The sequence below is a fragment of the Haliotis cracherodii genome, unplaced genomic scaffold (genome assembly GCF_022045235.1).
Source record: "Haliotis cracherodii isolate W230 unplaced genomic scaffold, xgHalCrac1.p SCAF_8, whole genome shotgun sequence".
In the NCBI taxonomy this organism is placed as follows: Eukaryota; Metazoa; Mollusca; class Gastropoda; order Lepetellida; family Haliotidae; genus Haliotis; species Haliotis cracherodii.
In genome coordinates this window covers 6333506-6345929 of record NW_027266341.1, presented here as the reverse complement: position 1 = coordinate 6345929, position 12424 = coordinate 6333506, and the positions used below count along the sequence as shown (strand labels likewise).

General features: G+C 44.8%; 1 protein-coding gene across 1 annotated transcript; it reads left to right on the top strand.

Moving 5' to 3' along the window:
- The first annotated feature begins 993 nt into the window (after positions 1-993).
- Positions 994-1428, top strand: LOC139450330 (uncharacterized). The gene has a single exon (XM_071232009.1). It carries the CDS (start codon positions 994-996, stop codon positions 1426-1428), a length of 435 nt encoding a protein of 144 aa, XP_071088110.1.
- The last annotated feature ends 10996 nt before the right edge of the window (positions 1429-12424 follow it).

Here is a 12424-nt window from a genome sequence, read left to right as displayed (position 1 = left end):
TTTTATCAGACACCAGTCCTATTTGCCAATGTGACGTCTTCGTGGGGTTTTATCAGACACCAGTCCTATTTCACCAATGGGACGTCTTCGTGGGGTTTTATCAGACACCGGTCCTATTTCACCAATGGAGCTCCCTCGTGGGGTTTTATGACACACTAGTCTTAATTTACCAAAGGGGCGTCCTCGTGGGGTTTTATCAGACACCGGTCCCATTTCATCAATAGGGCGTCCTCGTGGGGTTTTATCAGACACCGGTCCTATTTCCCCAATGAAGAGTTATAGCAGAAACCGGTTCTATTTCACCAGTGGAGGTTCCTCGTGGAGTTTTATCAGACACCGGTCCTATTTCATCAATAGGGCGTCCTCGTGGCGTTTTATCGGACCCGGTCCTATTTCCCCAATGAGGCGTTATAGTAGAAACCGGTCCTATTTCACCAGTGGAGCTTCCACGTGGGGTTTTATCAGACACCGGTCCTATTTCCCCAATGAAGAGTTATAGCAGAAACCGGTCCTATTTCACCAGTGGAGCTTCCACGTGGGGTTTTATCAGACACCGGTCCTATTTCCCCAATGAAGAGTTATAGCAGAAACCGGTCCTATTTCACCAGTGGAGGTTCCTCGTGGAGTTTTATCAGACACCGGTCCTATTTCATCAATAGGGCGTCCTCGTGGCGTTTTATCAGACACCGGTCCTATTTCCCAAAAGGGGCGTCCTCGTGGCGTTTTATCACACACTAGTCCTATTTCACCAACGAAGTGTCATCGTGGGGTTTCAGCAGCCACCGGTCCTATTTCACTAATGGAGCATCCTTGTGGGGATGCAGCAGCCACCTGTCCTATTTCACTTAATGGAGCATCCTTGTGGGGATGCAGCAAACACCGGTCTTACTTCACCAATAGTGCATCCTTGTGGGGATGCAGCAAACACCGGTCCTATTTCACCAATAGTGCATCCTTGTGGGGATGCAGCAACCACCGGTCCTATTTCACTTAATGGAGCATTCCTGTGGAGGATACAGCAAACACCGGCCCTATTTCACCAATAGTGCATCCTTGTGGGGATGCAGCAAACACCGGTCCTACTTCACCAATAGTGCATCCTTGTGGGGATGCAGCAGCCACCGGTCCTACTTCACCAATAGTGCATCCTTGTGGGGATGCAGCAAACACCGGTCCTACTTCACCAATAGTGCATCCTTGTGGGGATGCAGCAAACACTGGTCCTACTTCACTAATGGAGCATCCTTGTGGGGATGCAGCAAACACCGGTCCTACTTCACCAATGGAGCATCCTTGTGGGGATGCAGCAAACACCGGTCTTACTTCACCAATAGTGCATCCTTGTGGGGATGCAGCAAACACCGGTCCTATTTCACCAATAGTGCATCCTTGTGGGGATGCAGCAACCACCGGTCCTATTTCACTTAATGGAGCATTCCTGTGGAGGATACAGCAAACACCGGCCCTATTTCACCAATAGTGCATCCTTGTGGGGATGCAGCAAACACCGGTCCTACTTCACCAATAGTGCATCCTTGTGGGGATGCAGCAGCCACCGGTCCTACTTCACCAATAGTGCATCCTTGTGGGGATGCAGCAAACACCGGTCCTACTTCACCAATAGTGCATCCTTGTGGGGATGCAGCAAACACTGGTCCTACTTCACTAATGGAGCATCCTTGTGGGGATGCAGCAAACACCGGTCCTACTTCACCAATGGAGCATCCTTGTGGGGATGCAGCAAACACCGGTCCTACTTCACTAATGGAGCATCCTTGTGGGGATGCAGCAAACACCGGTCCTACTTCACCAATAGTGCATCCTTGTGGGGATGCAGCAAACACCGGTCCTACTTCACCAATGGAGCATCCTTGTGGGGATGCAGCAAACACCGGTCCTACTTCACCAATAGTGCATCCTTGTGGGGATGCAGCAAACACCGGTCCTACTTCACCAATAGTGCATCCTCGTGGGGACTCCTGGGGACATTCAGTTCCATGTTCCCATGCTGGTCGTGGGAACCGGCTTATGATGATCAGATGTTACAGTGTGTGACCTGGCCAACTGGACAACAACGTACCCTATGAAGGGGGTCGTTGCTTATGCTATCAACCACTAAATTGTATGTTCAAATTCAGACTCAAGCTCGTAAAATTACAGTGTGAGGTGGAAAACAAAATTCACACGCTCACTCACGCACATATGTTTCTAAACAAGATATGTTCAATAGAAGCCTTCTGGGTAGTCTCCGGAAAAAGATATGCTTCTCAAGTAACAGGTTTATGTGTTTTATCGATCTCCCACACAAATTACTGAATCCCATCTGTGATCATCGTTGTGGTGGAATTTCGAAGCTCTTGTATATCGCTTACAATGCCTTTCGATAATGTCAAAGAAAAACAAATAACGTCAAAAAATTAAGTATCCAGTTTGCAAGCACATTTGCTGGTGGGGCAATCGGATGACGGTGTAGTCTTATTTATAACGAAGTATCATTCCCAATCCGCTCCTTCCGAACATACCACTTTTACATTCACCCTTGACCTAACGTATTACTAGGACGCGGGCAAGAAAATGTGATTACGTGCTTTGCAAAACATGCCTTCTATTTCGGAGGCCTGATCAATCGCGCTATATTCATCTCACTTAAGACAAGGCGCTTGTATACGTCCTTTGATGTGACTTCCCCTTAGTTGATTAATTTCATCCACCAACAGCCTGCATTGAACTTTCCGCCTTTTTGTTAAAAGTATTTAATCAGTATATAGTGCGGTTTATGTCTTAAATGTGCACAAACCAACATCATGTCTAGACTAATATTCGTTGCTGACATGAGGCATATTAACTGGACCAAAGACAACAGTTTAGGGTGCATTCAGTGGGAAAAGCTTTACCAACGATTGTTATTAGATGGAGGTGCAATTATTACGATTGACGAAATAGTCTAATAGGTGCACCGATGCTCGGAATAGGGATCATACAGCCACGGGGGATATTAAGTGGACTGGAATCCAGAAGTAATTGTAACTGTGTCTGGGTTATGAGAGAAAGGTAAATATATGTACATATTGAAATCTTTTGAATGTCTACGAGTGCCAATGCTGTGTCAATATTTAAGTATTGAAGCATATATGTGTCGTATCAGCATACACTGTGCAGTGTTCTTTAATTAGTACGTCTAAGACCTGCATCACTTCGGGCTTTCCTCTCACATTAAGCTGACACGCCGTGATCGAACTGGAAAACTGTTAAAAAGCGGCGTTAAACCGGACTCACTCACTAACTCACTCTTTAATGTGGTTCCCTGGTGTTGTCTTGCAGTATATATGATGATGATGATGTTTGTTGTTCAACGCCGCACTCAGAACTATTTCTGCTATATGACAGCGGTCTGTAAATATTCGAGTCTGGATCAGACAATTCAGTGATCGACATCATCAGCATCGATCCACACAATTGGGATACAATGCCATGCATCAACCAAATCAGCGAGCCTGTACCACCCGATCCCGTTAGTCAAGCAGAGTCGCCTGTTACAGTAAGCATGGGTTGCTGAAGACCTATTCTGGATGTTCATGGGTCTGCAGTGTATATGTGTCGTTGTAGCAATGTTTGTGCAGTGTTCTTGAAGTGTCTGTCCGTGTCACTGATAGTGCGTGTGGTGTTGCGTGTTTGTAAACTAGTGTCCAAAAAAACGATACCACCTGTTTGCAACGACATAAAAGAAAAACTAAACAATGCAGAAGTTTAGGATTGGTGTTATGCTTTTGAGGAATCCTTTCACAACATCTGTACAAAAATTTCATTTCAATAAAATCTGTACAACCAATATGACAAGCCTTTAAAGATGGGTGGGGTCGAAAAATGAACATTTCGTTAGAGCTCTGATCACAGAAACAACGGGAAATGTCACACCACACGTCTCAAAGTCAAGTCAGTAGCGGGTATGTCCACCGTGAGCATCAATACATGCCAGAACACGCCTACGGACTGATGACGTCAAACGTCTGATGACGTTGGGAGTGATGCGTTGCCATTCCTCGAGGAGACATCGTTCCAAGTCCTGGACGTTGACTGGAGGCACACGGCGACGTCGGATTTGCCGATCGAGGTGGTCCCATAAGTGCTCGATGGGATTCATGTCCGGTGAACATGCGGGCCATGGCAAAACCTGTACGTTGGCGTTGGCAAGGAAGTTCTGTGTCAATCTTGCTGTGTGTGGCCTTGCATTGTCATGTTGGAAAAGGAGTCCACGAGGCTGTTGCTGAATAAAGGGCACCACAACAGGCCGTAGGATGTCATCAAGATAACGCTGTGCATTCAGGTTTCCACGAATTACGACAAGCATCGTTTTGACGTCACCACATATGCCACCCCAAACCATTAACCCTCCACCTCCAAACGGCCGGACCTGTTGGATACAGTTAGGCGCCACACGTTGACCACATCGTCGGTATACAAGCTGCCGTCCATCGTTTCTGAAGATGAGGAATCTGCTCTCATCAGAGAACATAACACGTGCCCAGTCCCGCCGTTGCCAACGTCGAACTCGCCTGGCCCAGATCAGTCTGTTGTTCCGGTGTCGAGGCGTCAGGAGCGGTCCGAGGTAGGGATGACGTGGCCGGATACCATACTGCCGTAGTCTCCTGTAGACGGTCTGTCGACTGATCCTGTGTCCCAGTGCTGTAGCCGCCGTGGACGTCGCTGTTACGGTGCGGTTCCTCAGGTGTAATACCCGGATGTAACGATCTTCACGGGGCGTGGTTACTCGTGGTCTTCCACTCCTGGGCCTGTCTGACGTCTGACCTGTCTGACGTAACCGCTGCATCAACCTGGTGATAGTGATGCGTGCGCAGCCCAACCTTCTGGCGACGTCGACGTGTGACGCTCCTTGTTGGACCATTCCAACGGCTCTCTCTCTCTCTCGATGGCTGTCAAACGTGGCATATCTTGTGTTCTTTTTGTTGCTGTGATATCAACGTGTCTGATCAGCCGTTTTATACAGTTTTTATGCACGTGCAGAACATGCTAGAGAGGGAAATGTCACTTTCACGAAATTTACGTTTTTTCCCGGAAGTGATCACGCGTCCCCGGTATTTTTTATCGACTATGCTGTGTTTGGGATGTGCAATACGAATTGGCATGTTTTCATACTAGACAATTCACTAAGTAAAAAACAATTTTGAAAATAAGTTGGTATCGTTTCTTTTGGACACTAGTTTAGTATCAGGTGTATCGTCTTGCAATGTACATGTGTCCATGTACTGTTCTCATGGTGTAATTGTAGTGCCCGTGACGTATTGTACTACCTTGCTGCGTATGTGTGGTGTTCTAGCAGTGTCTGTGTACTGTCTGTCGTCGTAGTGTCTTTGTTGTGTCCTTGTAGTGTCTGTGCACTATATGTCGTCGTAGTGTGTTTGTAGTGTCCTTGTAGTGTCTGTGCACTATATGTCGTCGTAGTGTGTTTGTAGTGTCCTTGTAGTGTCTGTGTTCTGTGTGTCGTCGTAGTGTGTTTGTAGTGTCTGTGCACTGTGTGTCGTCGTAGTGTGTTTGTAGTGTCCTTGTAGTGTCTGTGCACTGTGTGTCGTCGCACTGTGTTTGTAGTGTCCTTGTAGTGTCTTAGAGTGTTTGTAGTGTGCTACGTGTCTATGTTGTGGTCTTACATCAAATTCAAGCACGCTCTGACAGTGTTCATTTATCGTAGCCATTGAATCCATAAACAATTTCCATTGCCTATTTCAGGAAGATCGATATTTAAGAGCACGCCAGTGATATCCTCAAAGAAGGACTTCCTGACATACAGGTAAGTTGCATCTTCTATCACTGAACAACGTTTTCCATAAATCGTTTTCCATGAATCATTGATCAACATCAAGGTCCTTCAATACAGCTGTTAAAGAAAACGGACTACTCATGTCAATAATGATGTTTAAGTCTTTTAGTTTTAAGTCGTGAAGATTCCGGGGTAGAATAGGTCTTCAGCAACCCATTCTTGCCGTAAAAGGTGACTATGCTTGTCGCAAAAAGCGACTAACGGGATCGGGTGGTCAGGCTCGCTAACTTGGTTGATGCATGTCATCGATCCCAATTGCGTTCCAATTCTTTTGAAATTGTATACGATGTCGAATGTTGCAGCCCATGTCACGATGTTCCGCTGATCTAGAAATGTATTGTTGCAGTGAGTGAGTGAGTGAGTGAGTGAGTGAGTGAGTGAGTGAGTGAGTTAAGCCTTATAGAACAATTTTACATCATGGCATATGGCAGTTTGATGTGGCAGGAACGCCCAAAGAGATGGAGGTCTTTGACCTTTACAATTTTCGTGAAACCCACGAGCGCGGGTTTGGTGCTGATAAACACGGAAACATAATAGGGGCGGACCGGGATTCGAACCTCCCCTTTCATCTTTTAACTCTGCTCAGTCAATTGCGACGCTCTAAGCGACAGGACCACCAGGGCCATTGCAGGATATATCAATATAGTTTTATATATATTAGGGGTGACGATCGAAGGCAACTTTGCTCTTACGATACCATTACAATGGGGATACAACTGTCACCATAGTAAATAGATTGACAGGTTCTTGTATATAAATGTCTTGACATGATCGCAAGGTCTAACGTCCACAGATGCAATACATTTGGAAGGTATTGAGGTAAATCGGATGTCACTCTGACCATTATCTGATATGAAAAATAACTATGCATGTAGGTTTTCTGAAGGGATACCCACGCATCACTTCAAGCAAGGCGTATCTTGGATCAAGTCGAAATGGAAATAAGGAAAGGATATGTGAGACGGTATTTGCCGTTTTATTTCGGAGTATTGACAGAGTAACGAGGCATCGATGGTTGCCATTGATTGAGCAGCTTGTCATGGATGCATTGCAGTTGGATTTTGGACAATCGTGATCCATCAATAGTTCGATTAATACTTAAACTCCATTTCATAAAAGACTATGGAAAATGACCCTTGGTTATATTGTCTTACCGATGGTCCTGACCATCTTTCGATTATTAAGAATCAATGATTCATTTAACATTGACCGCCTCCGTGGTCTAATGGTAGAGCGTCCGTCTGGAGAGCGGAAGGTCTGGGGTTCGATCCTCGGCCACGTCATACCAAAAGACGTTAAAAGATGGTACTTGTTGTAAACTGTCTGGCGCTTGGCATTAGGGGACTAAAACAAGGACTAGTCGGCTCGGAGTCAGTATACTGTGTCTGAGTGGGGTATTCATGTTAAACTGCGACATGGTTTCTCAGTGAGCTAGCACTATAAATCGGCAGCAGTCTGGTAAGTGCAATAATCTTTGACGCGACGTTGAACCCCATTTCACCTCACCTCATCATATTCAACATTAACATACATGTATGCCAATTAGTGTTCACCAGTTTTATACAGTCGTTACTCAAATATCCATATTCCAATTCTCTGTAAGGAATAATACCGTGACAAGTAAACATCCATATTTCGGCGAATTTGAAAAATGTCCACTAGCTCAAAACAAAACCAGAACGGTATGTTTTAATCATTACCATGTTTTTAAATGCCGGCAACCCTGCTAAGGGAAGATCTCAATCTCGACCCATGTAATGAGTCAGATATTCGTAATAGTGCTAATTCCCCGCTAGCATGGACCGTGCGGGCAAGTAATTGGCCACGCTGCGCGACATAATGTCCTACGGTCATTTAGACTCAGGGAAACATTAAAGGATCGAAGGATTTGTATATTCTCTTTGGGGTGCATGTAAACAGCGCACAATAGTACGCCAGGAAAAGTCTTTAGCCGAAATAATCCTCTTGTCAAAACAAAGGAGAGAGAATTGGTCCTCTGCCCTTCCTCTGAGCATAGTCTGAGTTAGGCACTCGCTGTGCGCAAATTAGGGTGTTAGGTTGTATTATGGTTAATAATACGCGTCGGTGCCATCAGAGATCACGCGACGAAGTAGTGTAGTGTTTGACGTCCACGTCTATCTTCTGGAAAGGTACCTGATTTACGCTCAGTCGTTTTCACAATCCCCTATTCAACGGAACTCCGTTAACCCGGACGGTACCGATTTCGGTTAAATCGTCCGCATTACCATATTCCTAGAGTTCTGAGCCAAGGTACCCCATTCACGGTGAGTTGGCAGGGTTTGTGTTCTCACAATCCTCTTTTCGGCGGGACTCACTGAAATCATATTTAGTATAACGGTTGTTTGCATACGTGTCGACGTTCGTTTTGTAACAGAATCGCCCGTGTCGAGGATGACGCAGTTTCACTCTCCGTGTTTCGTGTCTGTCATGTTACATTTCCTGTTGGCTATAATTAACCACGGCTTATATAACTTGAATTGCTTGCTTGATCGTGTCCGCTTATGATAAGGACAGTTTTTTTCTCATTTGACTGTCTATATGAAATTGCTAAGAAAACCCTTGGTCACTTTAACGATAACCAGGCAACCAATCAGAAGACGCCTGAGGGCAGTGCATTGAACCAATCATGTGTCGCCTCTCACGGTGCTTCCCACGCGTGGACGCCATGGCATAACTGAAAATACTGTTCAAAGGTGTGCTAAAAACAACTCACTCATAAACGGTGTGAAACGTTTGCGATTTTCATATTCGATAACGTCATTATGAGGATTGTACAATCGTGATTACGGGTTAAAATGTGCTTTAAGACAAATATGCATCCTTTGGAATGGAAAATTCTGATGGGCAACTGGCCTGGAGGATCTCCGATCCATCAAAACAGGCTTGTTTACGAGGGTCTGTTTAGGGCGATCGGTGGTCCTCAGGGTCACTTGCGTAGGGAGCATTGCGAAATACGCAGAACACATACATAGGCACTCTGTATTATCCTGGGTTGGTTGGTTGGTATGTTGTTGAACGCCGCACTCAGCAATATTCCAGCTATATGACGGCGGTCTGTAAATAATCGAGTCTGGACCGGACAATCCAGTGATTGACATCATGAACATCGATCCACGCAATTGGGATCGATGACATGCATCAACCAAATCCGCGAGCCTGAGCACCCGACAAGCAAGTCGCCTTTTACGGCAAGCATGGGTTGCTGAAGAACTATTCTATCCCGGATCTTCAAGGGCCGATTATCCTGTGTATTTTATCTCGAATCTCTTAAATACCCTGAACCCATTCGCCACCATGGCGTTATTTCGGGATTGATGTCGTTACCTCCATTCCCTTGCCACGTTTGTAGCATACGATCTCGCTCAGGAGAGTTATTTCATTAGACGGCTATTTTAGCCATCGTGGTATTTGAATCGTGCTGAAAATGAAGCTTACATAATAAAATGGAGACATAATACACTGGATAATCGAGGATGGCATCGTGGTGAAATGTTATCATTATTATGGAAAGGGTTTTTCGCTTTCACTTGAGAACTGACTTTCACTCCGACGTTCATATAGTTTGCCCTCACTCTATGAAGGTTCATACTCCAATGAAATTTCACTAAGTGAAAGTCATTTCTCATATTTTTTATAACGTTAATGTTTACCTCGAAGGATGTCGGTCTATACACAATTATATTTAGTACGGGGGATGGGGCACGGATGGCACGAGTTGCGCCCCTTGGGCACGCCACCTATGATTGTGGGTTCGAATCCCGGTTTGCCCCGATTATGTTTCTAGGTTTGTCAGCACCATATCCGTGCTCGTGGGTTTCACCGAAGTGGTAAACGTCTGAGACCTGCATTAGTTAGGGCTTTCCTCTCACATTAAGCTGACACGCCGCGATATAACTGGAATACTGTTAAAAGCGGCGTTAAACCCAACTCACTCACTAGTACGTGGGACTTCATGTTTATACTGACGGCCAGACAACAACCTGTTGTATCTCGGTACCAAGTTGTTCCTTTAAATGAGAGGTGACATTAGCGTACTATATATTCTCACGTTGTTCTACAGCGACATATTTTGTTGGTTGGTTGGTTTGTTGTTTAACGGCAATATCCCAGCTATATGACGGCGGTCTGTAAATAATCGAGTCTGGACCAGACAATCCAGTGATTAATATCATTAGCATCGATCCACCCATTTGGGATCGATGACATGTATCAACCAAGTCAGCGAGCCTCACCACCCGATCCCGTTAGTCGCTTTTTACGACAAGCATAGTCACCTTTTACGGCAAGTATGGGTTGCTGAAGACATATTCTACCCCGGCGTGTTCACGGGCCGACATATTTTGTAGTGTACTTACAACAAATATGGTAAAAAAAAGTATCTTTGGATGATAAAGGGCTGCTACGAACTACTTCAGTCACAATTACAGCGCGTCTGGTGATTTCCATGAGTGTGACGAATGACATATACCAATGTCCTGCTTTTTGCAGCCATTGTGTTTGTTTCGCTGTGTGTGTTTGTGTCATCATTCACAGTGAGTGAGTGAGTTTGGTTTTACGCCGCTTTTAGCAATATTCCAGCAATATCACGGCGGGGGACACCAGAAATGGGCTTCACACATTGTACCCATGTCGGGATTCGAACCCGGATCTTCGGCGTGACGAGCGAACGCTTTAACCACTAGGCTACCCGACCGCCCCCCATCATTCAGAACAGCGATTAAACATACGATCGTGTTAATATGTGTATTTTCATTAAGCCCTATTTATTGGCTGAACTACGCCCACTCATTCCTTCCGTTTATATATGATTCATATGTGAAACATAATTTCATTATCAGCAAACATATACATGACAGGCTGACGATCCGCTGAACACTGAAACTAACGCACTGTATGTTAAATCTCTGGACATATCAACACCTGACACTGTGCATAACGAACGCGGATCTTAACTCAGAATTGGTAATTTGAGCAATGTTAAATCTTTACACCAAACCGGTACTCAATCACACGATATTCCAAAGGCAATTAAAAGACATTTTATGATGAAAAATGTGCCTTATTTTGCGGCAATTCATCTTCCTCGACAAGACATTATGCTAAAATGCCAACATTTCTGTCAAGCTGATAAAATATGGAGCAAAGCCTGTAATTAGTTTGTGCGTGATGTTTTATATCCGAGCCAGATACAGTTCTGTATATATCTTTACATGGAAAGAACACACAAAAAAACATTCTTAGGGTCTTCTCCAACATTCGGGGAAAGGGGGCATTTTTACCGTGAGAAAAACAAAACTGGTTTTGTTATTGATTTGCGATGGCTATGAACCAAGTACGTGGAAATGTCCACAAGGAGAACTGGACTTAAGACGCAGTTGAGGCATAGCTGGTGCCAGATGATAGGACTTCGTGCACCGCATGGCATGGATTTTGAGGAGGGTGGCAAATCAATAAATTGCTGTAAGGAGCTCTTGTAAATGTCACACTAAAAATTGACGAAGGGTTTCACTAAAATGTGACTCTCTCTGTCCGGTCGTTATGAGTTATCACACAATTGTGTAAGACAAATCGTGTTCTTAAAAGGAGCGATATCCCTTTTATTGATATTTAAGAAATGAGAACCGCTCATCAACTGCGTTTAAAATTGACGTACAAAGCATTCGGGGTCTCCATCAAGATTCTAAAGCCCTAAACGTGTTTGTTATCACGCACGGCGTAACCTGGAACCAGTTTATCGGCGCGTGCGTGTATATGTGTGGGCGTGCGTGTGTGGTGTGTGTGTGTGTGCGGGCGCGTGGTGTGGTGTGTTTGTGTCTATGCGCGGAGGCGTTGTGCGTGTGTGCGCCCGCGGTGTGTGGGTGTATGCGTGTGTGCGCATGTGGTGGTGGTGTGTGTGTGTGTGTGTGTGTGTGTGTGAGGAATAACAGGGTTCCACTGTAATTATAATTGCCACCTAATGCCTAACATGTTTCCATGTGTTATACCGCCAAAGTCGACATGAGGACATTGTGTCGCTTATAACACAACGGGGGCCGAAAAACAATACACTTAAAAAAATGTATTTGACCAAAAATTTACTAACTTTATAAAAACGTTATGGCTTTCGCGAAACATGTTTTCGATTGTGCCATGTCTGATATGAGTGTTCTTTTGTGTGAACCCGTTGACATGGGTTGTTCAGTGATCCAAGTTGGCTGGTTGGGTACTGAGTGAGTGAGTGAGTTAGTGAGATTTAACACAACTTTGAAATTATATCAGTTATATCAGGTAGGTTTTATGTGGTATTCATCCCGTATACGATATATTTTAGTGGGAAAGTGCATCCCCTGTGTAATCACACGTTGAGCAGACACACTAATATATGTGAAGTTATGATGTTCACCAAATGGAATTACTTTGCCACCGTCGCAGTGTTAATAATACTGATCGTCCTGATATGACTGGAAGGTCCCAAGCGGTGGTAAAGCCCAAACGATTTTGTTACAATGATATATTATTCCAAATGAGCAAATTTGAAATTACAAATAAAAGCATCGAAACCCTTTCCATGGCCCCAGGAAGTCCCTGCAG